Source organism: Periplaneta americana, chromosome 4 (genome assembly GCF_040183065.1).
Source record: "Periplaneta americana isolate PAMFEO1 chromosome 4, P.americana_PAMFEO1_priV1, whole genome shotgun sequence".
Taxonomy (NCBI): domain Eukaryota; kingdom Metazoa; phylum Arthropoda; class Insecta; order Blattodea; family Blattidae; genus Periplaneta; species Periplaneta americana.
This window is the reverse complement of record NC_091120.1, coordinates 22,290,476-22,308,540: the sequence shown is the minus strand read 5'-3', so window position 1 is coordinate 22,308,540 and position 18,065 is coordinate 22,290,476. Positions and strand designations below refer to the sequence as shown.

The 18,065-nt window shown below is 35.7% G+C and overlaps 2 protein-coding genes across 3 annotated transcripts in view; one reads left to right on the top strand and one right to left on the bottom strand.

The window, feature by feature from the left end:
• Lrp4 (LDL receptor related protein 4) overlaps positions 1-18,065 on the top strand; it is a 218,038-nt gene that overhangs the window by 165,136 nt on the left and 34,837 nt on the right. For both annotated transcript variants that reach the window (XM_069822956.1, XM_069822955.1), the window contains exons 20-24: positions 1,105-1,267; positions 3,804-3,937; positions 4,029-4,222; positions 13,529-13,832; positions 16,190-16,506. In XM_069822956.1, the coding sequence (XP_069679057.1) occupies positions 1,105-1,267; positions 3,804-3,937; positions 4,029-4,222; positions 13,529-13,832; positions 16,190-16,506 (1,112 nt within the window). The remainder of the gene's footprint in view (positions 1-1,104; positions 1,268-3,803; positions 3,938-4,028; positions 4,223-13,528; positions 13,833-16,189; positions 16,507-18,065) is intronic.
• LOC138697590 (putative protein-lysine deacylase ABHD14B) overlaps positions 1-18,065 on the bottom strand; it is a 242,643-nt gene that overhangs the window by 197,603 nt on the left and 26,975 nt on the right. The gene's annotated exons all lie outside the window — the stretch shown is intronic.

Here is an 18,065-nt window from a genome sequence, read left to right as displayed (position 1 = left end):
TTGAGGGAGGTGGGATATACATATTATATGGCAAAAATATTCAATAATATTTATATTATTCAAAATACTTATTCAAATAAAAATATATTGCAAATATGTATTTTTAGGTGATAGTATTTTGAAACCTATGATCACACTTCATTCATTCATAGTGTTCTGCCCAAGGACAGGTCTTTCACTGTAAACCCAGCATTTTAGAATTGTATTCCAATGGATACCATCCCACTGTGGAATCCTGGGAAACGAGAATGCGGATGCTTTAGCAAAGAAGGACAGCACTGCTACTTACAGACCTGTTACTAAATCTATGTATTACTCTGTGAAGAGATTTATTAAATCTACATACTTAGACTTCAACAAACAAAATTTGATAACACAATCTCAAGGGAAAAAATGGAACTCTCTGCATCATAATCCACAGTTAATTCCCGATTTACCACGCAAATCGTCTGTAGCTGCATTTAGATTGGCAACAGGCCATGATTGTTTGGCCAAACACCTGCATAGAATTGGAATATGTCAGTCCCCTAACTGCCCATTGTACAACTCAAACCAAGAAATGGATTTGCAACACCTCAAAATCTGTGCTTCAATGGCTGACCATGATAATATCTTTGAAAAATATTGGAGTGCAAGAGGTCAAATGACTTTATTGTCAAACGCCTGGCATTAGAAACGACCAACCAATCTTTCCTAATTTCCGCCTTCCGCTTAGTCTCCGCTTATGATCCATATATCTTAATGTCGTCCATCATCTGATATCTTCTTCTGTCCCGAACTTTTCTCCCATTCACCATTCCTTTCAGTGCATCCTTTAGTAGGCAGTTTCTTCTCAGCCAGTAACACAGCCAATTTCTTTTCCTTTTCCTGATCAGTTTCAGCATTATTTTGTCTTCAACAAATCTTTCCAGCACAGCTTCATTTCTTATTCTGTTTGTCCATTTCACACGCTACATTTTTTTTTCCATATCCACATTTTAAATTATGGTCAAACTTGAACTTTAAGTTTGGAGACCTTAAGGATTAGCAAACAAAATATTTGTTTGCCTAGAACTCCGAGTCCTAATGATGGTAGTGGTAGTAATGATGATTACCTCTTCACAGGATGATGGTCGTACCTGCGCACTAGGACCCACCAATTCTTTGATATTTGCTCATAGAGTCGATATTCGACAAATATCTTTGGATGTTCCGTACATAGTTGATGTGGTCCTACCCCTGCCACCACTCAAGAATGCTATTGCTGTAGATGTGGACAGAAAGACAGGTAAGTATACTTTAATGACGTCAATAATATTGCGTTCGTAAGTATCTAAATATTAAACTCCATATACGACGATGAGTTGTTGCGTTTTACCAAATTTAGTGATCATTGATCAATGCTTTAATAGTAGTATTATTAGAGACAGGCTACGGCGCGACGTCGCATTCTTAGTCATAACATGGCCAACATTGAACAAGTTTATATATAAATGCACATTTAACACATTTATTTAAGCAAAAGTAACTACCAAATATTTTCACTCGGTAAAAAAGAAAGAGAATTCAATATCCAATACAATGGCCAACACCTTCCTAGGACTTATGAATCCAAATATCTTGTAGTTATTTTCGATAGTAAGTTAACATGGAGCAACCATTTGAAATACATTTCTGAAAAAGCTCGTAAAAGATTCTCCCTTCTAAAAAGACTAGCAGGAAAGAAATGGAGATGCTCTAGGAATATTTTGAACACTACATACAAAATGTTTATACAGCCAGTGCTGACATACTGCGGAAAAATTTTAATTACTTCACCTTTCATAAACGACATAGAACATGTTCAAAACCAAGCTCTCAGACTCATTACTGGTGGAATCAAAACAACTCCAATAGATTCCATGAGATTCCTCACTAATATTAACAACATCAAAATGACAAGAGAAGAAAAAGCACTGATTCAATATGAAAAACTTATCAGATTACCAGGAAACAATTGGCATTCATACAGTCCTCTCTGTAGATTGAAAACTCAAAAAAGTTTCATATCCATTGTTCAAGAATTAAAACAGAAAATCAATATCCCGAATTTAAAAGAAAACTTACAAATTAAACCAAACCCTTTAACTCTATTAAATATAGAATGTAATCTAAATTTAACAAAAGAAATACTGAAATCAGAAGTAAACACTGAAATACTGAAACAATAAATTGTCTTTAGAGACAATTAATATCAGGTACCCTCCACAAAACTGGCTTCATTTATACACCGACAGATCCTTGATCTCCAGAGAACAAGGTGCCGGTGCAGGTGTTACGTGCTGTCTCTTCTCACTTTATAGATCTCTTGGATATGGAACAACAAGTTTTCATGGTGAAATCCTTCCAATAAGTGAAAGTCTCAGGAATCTTCTATGCCACATCAATAAATTTAGGAATGCAGTTATATTGTCAGACTCCAAAGCAGCTATTCTATCAATCGTCCCTAAACACACACCTTCATCTCAAACAGCAGAAATAACTAAAATGCTCTCTCAATTAATATCACTCAATAAAAGAATTGTATTCCAATGGATACCATCCCATTGTGGAATCCTGGGAAACGAGAATGCGGATGTTTTAGCAAAGAAGGGCAGCACTGCTACTTACAGACCTGTTACTAAATCTATGTATTACTCTGTGAAGAGATTTATTAAATCTACATACTTAGACTTCAACAAACAAAATTTGATAACTCAATCCCAAGGGGAAAAAATGGAACTCTCTGCATCAAAATCCACAGTTAATTCCCGATTTACCACGCAAATCGTCTGTAGCTGCATTTAGATTGGCAACAGGCCATGACTGTTTGGCCAAACACCTGCACAGAATTGGAATATATCAGTCCCCTAACTGCCCATTGTGCAACTCAAACCAAGAAATGGATTCGGAACACCTCAAAATCTGTGCTTCAGTGGCTGGTCATGATAATATCTTTGAAAAATATTGGAGTGCAAGAGGTCAAATGACTTTATTGTCAAACGTCTGACATTAGAAAACAACAACAACAACATATTAGGCGATTGTCAAGAGGGCCATGACTAGACCATGATAACACGTGACTGCAATTCGTGCCGAAGCCTTACTAGAGTGTGACTTTATGGTGAATATTTTATCCTTATTTCGGTTATTAAAATGGTTTAACTTCGGCGAATATTTCTTTTAAAAAAAAAGGAAGCAATTTCGCGCATATTTCGCATAGTAAAGAAACTTAAAAAATGATAAAATACAGATACATTTAAAAAATATATATTATTGAAACAATCCCTTTGAAACTAGGCCTAGTAGAACATTTTTTGCGTCATTAATAAATTCATAATTGAATTTCATTCCACTGTGAGGGAGTGACGGCACTGCCTTCTTGATCATACAAAGGTAATTGTTGCAGGAAAGAGAAATGACACTTGTCTGCTTGCGCTGCCCCCTGGAAGTAGTCTCTGAAACTATGCGTACATTGTTGTCAGATGTCACACATATGTAATGCTGAGTGATGTAGAAATGTTCACGTATATTTTATAATGAAGAAAACTGTCATGTTTAATTTGGAAGAAAATCATTTTTCATGCGAATTCTTCGTACTTGTTTTTTGTTGGAAATATCGTGATTGTGAAGTAATTTCGTGGATTTATATCAATTTCGCGAAAATTGACGTAGGGCCTATATATTTCACTTAATTTTGGGCTTTCATTAAGGGATTTGGATTTTCCATGCATAACATTAAGTTTTTAACACATTTCACGTATATCGTTAATACCACACCTCTAAGTATTACGTTCATATTTCAGGTGAGATATACTGGACTGACACAGCAGAAGATGTAATCCAGAAAGCAACGCCTGATGGCAAGAGGATTGAGAGTATCATAGTGGATGGACTGGAGACGGCAGATGGAATTGTTGTTGACTCAACTGGAAGAAAGGTACAGCTCCTACAGTTATTGAATTTTAACTTCTTTAAGTTTATTTTACTGCTGGCACAGGATTTATACTATTCTGTTATAAATGCTTCAGATATATTGGACTGACGCTGGCCGTAACAGCATAGAAGTGGCAGAACTAGATGGTCAGAACCGTAAAGTTCTGGTATGGTCTGGTTTGGAATCCCCTCGTGCTATCGCCCTCCACTATCACCACGGCCTTATGTACTGGTCTGATTGGGGAAAGAATGCTCGCATCGAACAAGCTGATATGGATGGCGACAACAGGTTAGTTTCATCTCATAACCAGAAATAAAGATAGTATTCGTGCTTGCCATACTGTAAGTGGCTTACAGAAGCTCTGTTTATATCATTGATTGATTACATATATTAGTTCGCTTTTTAAACTCTGCAACTGATGTTTGTCGATGACTGACTTAGGGTCGTATTCATAGACGAGACTTTGGACCAAAGTTGACTTTAGAAAGTAAGAAAGTCACCGTTTTCCTATTCACAGTCGACACTTTGACGAAAGTAAACTTCAATCGTGACTTTACTTCGAAGTCGCCGAAAATCTAGACTTTCACTTTGACTTTCGTTCGTGAACATAAGGAAAATGACTGATATTTGGAAAATTGTTGAATTTTTCGAGAATATTGAGAACATCCAGGAGATTATTAAAGCTGCTCATGTTCCTTAGCGTATTATTATAGATTATAAATTAAAATCAAGGTACAGATTTGATAAACAGACAGTAATAAATACCTCGTCATGTTTCAACTTTCATTGATGAATAATCAAAAAGGATTATCTGTTCCACCAATAAATAATGCAATTTATTTCATCGGGATTTTACGCTACAGGTACTGGTAAGGATTGATAGCTTAATTTTGATTTTGACTATTTAATTCTATAAAGAATAGGTTATACAGTTGGATATGCAGTTAATTTATAATCCTGCTGTCGTCATAATAATGTTTTCTGCATATTGATTTCAAATAATTTTTAAGTAGTTTCTGCAGGGAATAACTATGCCATCTGACAGCAGGATAATATGTCTCTTTCATAGTCTGCCATTGGTGGCATCTTGTTATCTTCTGTATCTTCAGAATAAAATTATTTTACAGTGAAATAATTTGAGAGCTTAATGTGAAACTAACGTAACTACAATCGATGTTATATTTACAACAAAATTCTTAACAGGCAATACTATTTCATATGAAGTCCACCATCATGTTTTGTAGTTACGAACTGTGTTATACACAAGACTGTTCGAACTGAGTTACGATTTTTTGTGGCCAAGTAAAAGAATAAATTATTATGGATTGGTGTAAAGATCTAAAAATGTTCATTTTTGTACTTACGTTAGTTTCACAATAAGCCCTCGAATAATTTATTATCCTTATGAAAAGCTGCAAGAATGGTTAACAATTGCTTAACATGTACCGATGTTCAATTGTTTCATTGATTTGTGACTCAAAACATGGCTTTGATTGTGGCAATACCTACTCTATTTCAACTATCTATAAATTTAAATCGTTTAGAAGGCAGTGATTTTGATTGCCAACATTAGAACAAGATCGTCAAATCTCGACTTACCAAAGTCAAAATCAAAGGCTCAGTAGTATTGTCTATGAATAGGACTTTTAACAAAGTTAAACTTTACTACGAAACTCGACTTTGAGAAGTCTTCATCCAAAGCCTCGTTTATGAATACGGCCCTTACTGACACAAGAAATTAGGCAATCTTCAGAACATTGTACATGAGCAGATGGTGCAAATGCACACGAACGCCCATCTCTGGGCTACATGAATGTTAATTACATAAAAGTACTTATTTGTCTACTTATGTTCTATGTTCTGAATAATATATATAGCACAAAATTCAGTTACCAGTACATAATAATAACAATAATAATAATAATAATAATAATAATAATAATAACAATAATAATAATAATAATAATAATAATAAATTTTTCCTTCGAGGGGCACAATTCCGAAGGAGAGACCACAACTCCAAAGGAGGAACAGGCCAGGATTGACCTAATTCAAAATTAATACTAATTACAGTAGAGTCCCTTCATTTTTCATAAATAGAGGTAAAAACTATTAGTCAATCAAAGGTCATTTTATACATTTGTACATGCTGTGTACTACGTTATTGGTCTTATGGGCCCGGCCCTACCCAGGAAACGCAACCACTGCCAAGAGATTATCTCAGTGACTGGTAGAAAAAGGACGTGGTGTAAGCAGCCGGGTGAATACAAACAGTGTAGATACTTGTCTTCATGCATTGGAGCGACCACGTAGCAGATTCCTCACAAATCTCAACTTAATATTTTATCTGAGTAAATATATAAAAAAAAATTGTCGTTAATGTTAAAACAATTATTTTATTTAGAGGAATTACCGCTGTAATTATTTACTTTATATCAGTAAATGGGTGTATCAACAAAATCTTGAAGAAATATGTTACCTTGATTCCTACCAAATTATCTCCATATAGAGGAGGAATACAGGGTAGTTTATTCTGTAAACTTATAGAATTGTTCGCACTGTATGAAACATAAGAATAGCCAAGAATGAGCTATATTAGAAAATCCTGAAGACATGAGTTCTGGGTGAAGAAATTTCGAGAAAACATCATGATGATGATGATGATGATGATGATGATGATGATGTTTGTGATGACGACGATCATAATGATGATGATGTTAACGACTGGTAATGAAGTACTGCATTAATGAGATGTTTAGAGCTAAAGTGAATCAAGTCACACATTTTTATAAATCGAGTTTAATTCATTTTCTAATTATCTAAAGTTGGATCTTTTCCGAGCAGTAAATGGATCAAGTCTTAATTCCAAACATTCGCCAGTAGGTGACACCAGTCACTTTTGGCTCAGATTGTCTTCACAATGTGCCTGAGCCATAGTGGATCAAGTCACCAAAGCGTTGCATCAATTAACATCACAATTGTTTATATTTTATAAATCTAGAACTTGAGAATGAAGCAATAAAATTATTGCTAGTGAAATTAGATAATCCACTAGAGCAAGTTAACTTTAAGTCCTATTATCTCAAAACTACGTCTCATGGACTTGATCCACTTTAGCTCTGAACGCCTCAATTATGTTGGCTATATGAAATGCATAATTTTAAGTGAGCAAAATTGCCTGTCTCGTATTTGCTAGAATTTCCTTATAAAGGTCTTGACCTCAGTGCTGTGAACATTGGAACTAAACAAATGTTAACTATAGAAATTACATCTCTCTATTAATTGTAAGAACCACTTCTACAAATACAGCTGCATGTGTTCCAATGTGATTCATACATTCATAGTGTTCTTCCCAAGGACAGGTCTTTCACTGCAAACCCACAATTCTCCAGTCTTTCCTATTTTCAGCCTTCCTCTTTGTCTCCGCATATGATCTTCTGAAATCCCAAGACGATGCTGCACATCCCAAATACATATTCATCGAAATACAAGCAAGCCTACAGAAATGTCTTTAGCCGTTGTTTATAAGCCCCCTAAGGCAGGCCATTTATCTGACCTAGAAATTCCACTAACTAATCTTTTACCGCAATATGAACACGTTCTAGTTTTCGGTGATTTCAACACCAATCTTCTAGCTCCTAAATCTAATGGGATTAAACAACTGTGTAACATGTTGGAAGCGTTTAACTTAAAAATCCTTCCCCTTAACCCCACCCATCACACAGTTACTACTGAAACTCTTACTTACTTACTTACTTACTTACTTACTTACTAATTACTTACTTACTTACTTACTTACTGGCTTTTAAGGAACCCGGAGGTTCATTGCCGCCCTCACATAAGCCCGCCATTGGTCCCTATCCTGAGCAAGATTAATCCATTCTCTGTCATCATATCCCACCTCCCTCAAATCCATTTTAATATTATCTTCCCACCTACGTCTCGGCCTCCCTAAAGGTCTTTTTCCCTCCAGCCTCCCAACTAACAGTCTATATGCATTTCTGGATTCGCCCATACGTGCTACATGCCCTGCCCATCTCAAACGTCTGGATTTAATGTTCCTAATTAAGTCAGGTGAAGAATACAATGCGTGCAGTTCTGTGTTGTGTAACTTTCTCCATTCTCCTGTAACGTCATCCCTCTTAGCCCCAAATGTTTTTCTAAGCACCTTATTCTCAAACACCCTTAACCTATGTTCCTCTCTCAAAGTGAGAGTCCAAGTTTCACAACCATAAAGAACAACCGGTAATATAACTAACTGTTTTATAAATTCTAACTTTCAGATTTTTTGACAGCAGACTGGATGATAAAAGCTTTTCAACCGAATAATAACAGGCATTTCCCATATTTATTCTGTGTTTAATTTCCTCCCGAGTATCATTTATATTTGTTACTGTTGCTCCAAGATATTTGAACTTCTCCACCTCTTCAAAAGATAAATTTCCAATTCTTATATTTCCATTTCGTACAATATTCTGGTCACGAGACATAATCATATACATTGTCTTTTCGGGATTTACTTCCAAACCTATCTCTTTACTTGCTTCCAGTAAAATTCCCGTATTTTCTCTAATCGTTTGTGGATTTTCTCCTAACATATTCACGTCATCCGCATAGACAAGCAGCTGATGTAACCCATTCAATTCCAAACCCTCTCTGTTATCCTGAACTTTCCTAATGGCATACTCTAGAGCAAAGTTAAAAAGTAAAGGTGATAGTGGATCTCCTTGCTTTAGCCCACAGTGAATTGGAAAAGCATCTGACAGAAACTGACCTATACGAACTCACTGAAACTCTAATAGATCTAATTATTACAAACAATCCTGACAGAATTGTAACATCAGGGCAGTTGCCTGTTCCTGGAATTTGTGCACACGACTTAATATTCGCAGAGTATTCTCTCCAGTGCCCGAAAGCTGCAGCGAAATTCATTACATACAGAGATCTAAAACATGTCGACGACGATCTATTAATTTCCGACGTTATGGAATTGCCATGGCATACAATATTTAACTTAGTCACTGTTGATGAAAAATTGACCGCTTTTAATAACATGGTGATGCAATTGTTTGATAAACACGCACCATTAAGGAAAAGACGTGCCACTCATCGTCCTGCTCCATGGATGACTGATAACATACGTAACCTCATGGCGTCACGTGACGCTGCCTACAGGAAGTATAGACACAATAAATCTGAGGAAAATCTTAACTATAAAAAAATTAGGAACAGAACAACGCAAAACATTATAAATGCCAAACGCCGCCATGCTCTCAGTCTCGTCGGCCCCTCCATTTCCCCACGGTATCTTTGGAAGCATTTACGTGACATGGAAATAGGAAGTAAAACTACAGAAACTGAAATCACAAACATATCACTTGATAAACTTAATCGGTACTTTACTTCACCATCCACCTCACAACCTGATAAACAACAAAAACTTAACACCATGAATACCCTCTTAGCCATTACTCTTCCTGTTCGCGAAAAGTTTTTCTTCTCTAATATTACAGACACTGAAGTTAGGCAGGCTCTTAAAAACACTAGATCTACAGCGCAAGGCTCTGACAACATAAAAATTGTTTTTATTAATAAATTAATCGATATCGTGCTTCCTGTGATAACACATATTTTTAATTCTTCCATCATTACTCTACCTACCCAAATCTTTGGAAAACGGCTTTAGTGCGTCCAATACGGTACCTAAAGTAAACACACCTACATCTCCTAAAGACTATCGGCCAATCTGCATTCTTCCCGTTCTATCAAAGGCTCTTTAACGTATTCTCCATAAGCAATTAAGCAAATATCTGATTGAATTTAATATTATCGACCCCTTCCAATCTGGATTCAGAAGCGGGCATAGCACTTCCACTGCTTTATTGAATTTAACTGAAGACATACGAGAGGCTATGGATAAACGACTAGCAACAATATTAATTTTATTGGATTATAGCAAAGCATTTGACTCTGTTGACATGGATCTTCGAATGTTAAATTTTTCTGACAGCATTATCACCTGGATGCACTGCTACCTCACCGGCCGCCAGCAGCGTGTTGTCTTTAATAACACTAGTCTGCGATGAAATTACTGCCTCCAAAGTTTGAATGTTTTTAGGGTACTTTTAGCATGCTGAAGTCAAATTCGAAGCCAGAAAGTTCCTATCACGTACCATTTTTTTTTTATTTTAATTTTTTTATAATATATTACGACAATTTATAGCGTAATTATATAAACTATAATACTTCAACAACTGTAGTTTTAGTATGTTAAGATATGAAAACCAAATATATTCAACATAGTTTTAAGATGTTTATATTGAAAATCAGGGATAAAAGATGTTTCTTAGCAGATAGAGGGTGCAAGCGTATAAGGAAGTTAGGGTGAAATAACGTGCAGCCTTGTCATTATCTTTATTTGTGGGAGATAGAAATGCCAGCATACCTTGGTGAGAGACTCAACTCAACTCGTCTAGTTCCTCTCACATTTCAATAGTCTGTGTTTCACCTGGAAACGAAACGAAATCAGTTTTTGAAGCTTTATTGTGGAGTAGAAAGTTGAGAGTTTTTAGTTCAGTAAGAAAGTATTTACCATGTCGCATAGAGAATGTATAAATAATCCAGACCATTTTTGTGATATAACTTATATAAAGTATACTCACTGCCTAAGCAAAGGTGTAATTTTACAGATTTTGTGAAAACATCATATCTTGCTTATTTTGGAATCAAACTTAGAGATCAAAGTAAAACTTGGGCACCACACAAAGTATGTAGAGTATGCAATGAAGAACTTCATCATTGAATCAACGGCAGAAGACTGTTGCTATGTTTTGGAGTACCTATGGTTTGGAGAGAGCAGTCGAACCATAGTAATGACTGCTACTTCTGTTCGTGTGATGTGAAGGGGTACAATTCTAAAAATAAAAAGCATATCGTGTATCCAGTTATTCGGTCAGCCATTTTACCTGTACCCCGTGGGCCTGATGTACCAATCACTGTGCGACTAGAAAATCTTGAATAGTTTTCATTGAATCTGATGTAGTGGTGAGGAAAATTGTGACGAGTGACAGTGACTACCAGAATCGGGTGCTGCAGAACTTGGCTTTAAATAAGGAAAGAGACTGTTTCAAATACATATGTGAGAAATTTCCACTACTATCTGAAGCAAATTAAAAGAAGATATATTTAATGGTCCTGACTAAAGAAAACAGATGCCTGATGCAGATTTAAAAACACTGTGGATGAAAAGGGGAAAGCAGCATGGATATCTTTCTGTGAATTTGTTTTAAAATTTCTTGGTAACAACAAGGGTCATAATTACCGAAACATTGTGGCTAACATGCTTCAAGCATACGTGTAACATGAGTATCAAAATTCATTTTCTGTTTTCTCACCTAGATTATTTCCCCGAAAATCTAGGATTTTTGAGCGAAGAGCAAGGTGAACGATTTCACAAGGATCTGCAGGAGTTCGAAAGGAAATACCAGGGACGATGGAGCATCAGTATGCATCCTCATTATTGTTGGATGTTAAAGCGTAAAATACCTGAAGACAAAAATAAAAGAAAGTGGAGCAGGAGGACTTCTTCAACTAAGAAGCAAGTGGTGTAATTTTTTATGTGATAAATTGTGCTAATTTATACATCCAATAGTGAAGTAAACAAGACAAAACAAAGCAAAAACACTCTAGTGACATGTATGAACAACCATACTCATAATTGCAGCAAGTTATGTCTTTTAAATATTGCTTTTGCATTTGAAATAAAAAAGTGAAATGAAAAAGTTTGTGATGAAATTCACGTATTTATACAATACATTTAAAGTGATTTTGCAAACAAACCTGACGTGATAGAAGTAAACGGATTGAAAATTCGAATTCAGCACATCGACATTATATAAAATCACATTATTTACTTTAGGCAACAAACACAAAGTTGAAATTCGCAGGCTAGTGATAATCGGTTCTCCTCCTGGCAGACAGTAGAGTCAGGATTTCCCCAGGGTTCGGTATTGGGTCCATTGCTTTTCTGTCTCTATATTAACGATATCGCCAAGTCATTTAAATATTGCAGATATCATATTTATGCAGATGACGTTCAATTATATATTTCCGTCAGTCCTGATAGACTAAGTGACTGTATTAATAGACTCAATAAAGATCTCGAATCCGTTTCATCTTGGTCTCAACAATTCGGACTTAACTTAAATACAGATAAATCACAGGCTATCTTATTTTCGAATAAAAGATTAATCCCCGATATTAATAAGCTGAACCTTCCTCCTGTGACTCTGAATAAAGCGATCATTCCTTTCAGTTCAACTGTAAAAAACCTGGGAGTTCATTTTGAATCTAACCTTACCTGGGACACGCATATCAAACACACATGCAAGAAAGTATTTTCCACTCTTCACTCATTAAAAAGATTGTACCACTATCCAGCTAAATTAAAGCAGACGCTTGTATAGACTCTTATTATGCCTCATTTCGATTATTGTGACGCTTTATTCAGTGATCTCAGGGTGGATTTATCCCAGAAACTGCAACGTGTTCATAATGCGTGTGTTCGTTTCATTTGTAATGTCTGCTACTACGATCACATTTCGCCTTCTTTCGGTAAATGATTGTGACTCAGGTTAAATGAGAGGAGAAAGTTACATTCCCTGTCTCTCTTATACCGAATTTTGCACACCTCTACTCCCTCTTACTTATCTGTCCGATTCCACAGTCTTTCTCAGTATCATAACTTAAATACTCGGTCACAATATGATAACACGCTAGAAATACCACTGCACACATCATCTCTTTATTCTTCATCTTTCACTGTTGCTACTTCTCGTCACTGGAATTCTCTGCCGCCTAAAGTCAAGGGCTGCCGAACTTTAATTTCCTTTAAATGTAAATTAGAAAAATATCTTATGATGAGTTGCCAGACCTAATGCGTTGCAACTATTTAATGGAATGTGTTCCACTGTATTTATTTATATTTTTTCCTTATTTTTATTATCTAAATCGTGTTTATTTATCACTTAATGCTAATATGTATCCCACTGTGTTGTTGTTTTTTTATTCAATTGTCGGTTTCTGGTTTAATTATGTAAATCCTACTTAATTGTAATCTAATACTAATATGTATACTAATGTGTTTATTTTTATTTCTACTGTGTACATTTTTTTATTGAATTATCGGCTTCTGTTTTTATGTGATTCGTATTTGATTCTAACAACATTAATATGTATTTCACTATGTTTATTTTTATTTTATGAGGTAAATTTTATGTAACTACCTCTTTTGATCTCATTATGTACCTAAACTGTATCAGTATGTAATTACTTAATTCCGATCCAGTTTTATGTTCAACTGTGTAAGCAAGTTTTAATCCTGGTTGAGTGTAAGAGAAGGCCTTACGGCCTTAACTCTCCCAGGTTAAATAAAGCCATTATTATTATTATTATTATTATTATTATTATTATTATTATTATTATTATTATTATCATCATCTGATATCTTCTTCTGCACCAAACTCTTCTCCCGTTCACCATTCCTTCCAGTGCATTCTTCAGAAGGCAGTTTCATAGATTTGTTTATATTTCTAGACTCACTCTCATATCGGATGGATTGGGCTGGCCCAACGGTTTGGCTATTGACAGACCTGCTGGCCGCCTTTATTGGAACGACGGTCAGCGCAAGACCATTGAAAGCTCTGACTTGTCAGGGAGAGATCGACGCGTTGTTGTGACGGACGTGCCCCATCCATATGGCCTAGTCATAGTAGGAACTCACATGTACTGGACAGACTGGCAGACCAAGGCACTTCACAGAGCTGATAAAGTCAACGGCACGGACAACACTATTATTCGAGGGAAGCTCGAAGGCCTAATGGATATCAGATCTGTGCAGGTAAAGGAGACACTAACTGGATTTCCTTTAAGCTAAAATTACATTGTTGTTTTAGTAAACTGTTTGAAGCCAGGTTTAAACCTAATAAGTGACACCAATAAGGCATCACTCTTGAGACAGCTAAGCCAGGATATAATGGGGTAGGGTGGTCAGTTCCTTTTCCCCTCTATTGCATACATCGCTGACTAGTAACATATTACACTAATCAGATTTCACTTATTGTTCTTCCTCATTATCATAATTTAATTAATTGTTTATATATTTTAAGGATCGATTATTTCCAGCTTGGGTTGAATGATATTGGTGGTCATGTTTGTAATTTACTTTTATACAATTCATAATAATTAGACTTCGTTGGATTGCCACACGCAGCATGCAATCGGGTTGCCGATGTACGGTAATATAGAAGAGGTGAGCGACCGCCCGGTCTCGTAGTATAAGCAGTTCATGTTAAGAGCTGTGACCGGTCCAAATAGATAGAGCAGCTACAGCTAATGTATACCTATGTAAGCACTTGTTTTTGCATTACTGTGGTTGAAATAGTCAAAGCTTAACATTTGTTCAGTGCAGACAAGAATTCAATCATACTACAATGAGAGTGTTGCTGTTCCAAATAATTGTCCCTGGAATAATACCCTTACCCCCGCAGCCAGTCTTGACCCGTTGAGGAACGTGGTTGGATGCTGTTAATTATTATGCAGAATATTACGGCAAAATAATGGAGGTAATTGATGCATTGGATAGCAAAGGCAGTTCCGCTTTTGTTGCTGTAAAATCATTGCCTTCTGAACAGCTATTGTAAGATATTCTGTTCATTGATTCTAATTTTAAAATCTTGTCCAAAAGCATCACCCTGTTAAAATCGTCTAAACTACAACTCTTAGAAGCCCTTAATATAGTGTAGGCCTATAAAGTATCACAAACCGTTATCCAAAATAACAATTCACTAATTTCAGAAAAGGTGAAATGTAAGTTGAGAAACATTATTGCTAAAAGTTCTACCTATTCACAACTTCATATTAGAAATTAAATACTATCAGGTCACGACAAGACGTCTAAAGTTGGTGTACAAAAAAGTAGTGACTTTCCGTTCTTCAAATATGCACCTACTACATCGTGTGATGTTGAACGTACATTTTCCCAATATATAAAAACTGTTTGAGTAACCACCAGAGGAGGTTCACTTTGCAGTCGCTCAAAATTTATGTAACTCTTCACTGCAATGCACATATTCAAGGATGTCATTCATTATATTTCTTGAATGCAGGATAAGGTTTTATTGTAACCGCAGTATACTGCTCAGTGTTTACATCAGAGGCATACTCAATCCGTTGCACGTCTCCTTCTCATACAGTCTATACCGCGTGCGTAGTAAACCTTACGATTCTCGTGGCAATTCCATGAAGTCTAATAATAATTGTATTTGATCATTATAAAGTTTAAATGATCAAATTATTTCGTCCATAGCAGACTCGCACTGTTACTGAGGCAGGTGGCAAGTTTGGAATTACTCGCTCCCTCAACCATTTCTCGAAGATAGAGTTCATTTCTCGGTGGTAGTCACCAGTATTTGAGCCATCTTTATAAATGAGTAGACCACCATAAAAAATCCAGTTTCGAAACCTATATCTACTATTATAAGCCTTTTGGACTTGTTTCCTTCTAACATCGTTTCTTTTCTGCCACCATTTTTTGGGAAGTCAAATCGGTATCTAACGAAGACTCATACAGATAATTTGTCTTTGCTCTGCTCTAAAGCGTTTAACTTTTGTGATATTCCTCCAACGCCAATCAATAATGTGCGGTCGTTCTCGAATGAGTCTTCGATCCTGTATTATCTTCCATAGAAATCTCATGCTGTTAGTATAGTACGTATTAAAAAACATTACAACATTTTGCTATCTCTCTTCCCTCCAAACGCAAACTGTGACGTTGCACAGAGGCAGAGATTTAATAAAAGATCTAGATCGTGGAGCGGTAATGTTTTTGAACTGATGATAGACCCTAGCCTACTGAATGTTATCTCAGGTCGGCATATCGCACGCATAGGTCACGAGGTTATCTTTCCCTAACCCCACTTCTCCGCTCTCAGAAGCTACAAAAGTGGCCAATCAATATCACCTTTGCTTACTTCATCTTTCAATACTTTCGTGGCTGATTATGACATGTTAAGTTGTTTTATTCCTTAAATAATTTAAATTATAATTAGTGACAATTAAGTGTTAAAAGAGTATACTGAAGAACAAAAAATATTTTTATAGGTTTTGAGTGAATATTACAAGATGTTATTAGTAACTGTTGTATTCAGCATGAAAGCAGCTGTTTGTCTGTCCGACTCTGTTCCCCACCCACTGCAGGTGGACAACGTCGCAGAGAATGCATGTGGGAGGAACAATGGAGGCTGCTCACACCTATGCTTGCGGACCCCCTCCAGCTACACCTGTGCTTGCCCAACGGGCATCGTGCTACGTGCGGACGGACAGACCTGCAACACATCTCCCACCAGCTACCTTCTGTTCGCCACGAGAAGCACGCTAGCTAGAGTATCACTGGATACACCAGAACTGTGGGATGTAACACTGCCAATACCAGATGTGCATAATGCAATAGCTGTCGACTTCCATTGGAGAAAACAAAAAATCTATTACACAGATGTGTTTCTAGACATTATTAGGTAAGTCGTCACTGTGGTTAAAACTTTTCAATGTGAATAAATTACTAGTAGTGACTGGACGGAAATTGTCAAAATAAATGAATCAGTCATATTATTCATTATTCAGATAATCGAAGATAACTGTTATACTCGCTTAATAATTGTTAAGTTATGTTTGTATTGTATGTAAACATCATTCATGGAATATAACTGGTTTGTTTAATCGTCTATTAAATGCAGAAAAAATATCAATGTCATCAAAATTGACTTAGTACCTTTTAATAATGATCGATTCAAATTATTAAAATACCATTCTAAATAGTCATCGGAAATAGCAAGTATCTATAATTTAGGCGGCTACAATGACACTGGCAGCACTATTACGAACGCAGGAAGGAAAATATTTCGGAACCTGACTGTCTGTCACGTTGCAGCAATTTGTTTATGTTACCATAGCAACCCATCAGCGTTGCCAGAACAGTCAACTCAATAGTGTATTCTAAAGAAAAAAAACTGTCATATGCTGGTGTCTATTTCTCGGAAATTTATTTTTTTTTCTTACCTTCACAATTGCTTACCTTCATAGCTTGAATATGAAAGCAAAAACAATGAATGACAACTTAATAAAACAATTATCCGTGTAAATAATAAAAAAATGTAGGCCTAAAAGTTTCCTACAAGGCATATCCAGGAATGCCAACTTTAAAATTATTTTTTTACTATTAGTACCAGAGCCTTCTTTAGTTACAAGCCGGAACCATACGTCGGCAACACTGTAATTAACTGTCACCCGGAGGCCTACCATACAGGACACGTGTTTGTGCTAATGCCGGTTTTCAATGTAAATTAATGTTACAATATAAGTGTGTGTGGATAGAATTATGTTTGCGGTCGTACCAAACGTTCATTACTGATGTATTATAAACTATGTGGGTGTTGGCAATAAAATCAAGACAATAAATGAAAATAAAATGATTGCAGTCTTAGGCAATTTTTACGGTTATTGATGACAAAGTAATTGACTATTCTACTAAATATTAAATATTGTATAACTACATTTTTATAGTCTTATTTGTGGTTTGTGTGTATCAGAATTCTAGTCAAATTGTTGGGTCTCGCCTCCTATATCAATAAAGTTACGCCGTTGGTTTTCAAATTCATTGTAAACTGCTGTTTTGTGATCCCATAAATGTTGCAGTTTTGTTGAAGATTCGGAATGCCTGCTATACGTCAGAACTACCTATAATTTGTAGATGCATATAATCATTTTGTTGGTTTTCAAGGTTTGTTTATTAATATTATTTATTTTGTAATAAATTAGATATAAACATGTTTCTTTTCACTTCGTATTTACAGGATTTAAAGTTCACTGAGTTTACGCTAATTGACACATACTGTATATGTACTTAATCGATAATTTTGCGTTTTGTTAGTATTATGTTGAAGGTATGTTTTTTCATTTTTCCATAGATTTTTTTACTTGGCTTAACTGCATTTACATCCTCATACTTTTATTATAATAGGTATGTCAATAGTTTCTTCTGTTTACATTTTATTTTAGGCTCATTTGCATAATTTAC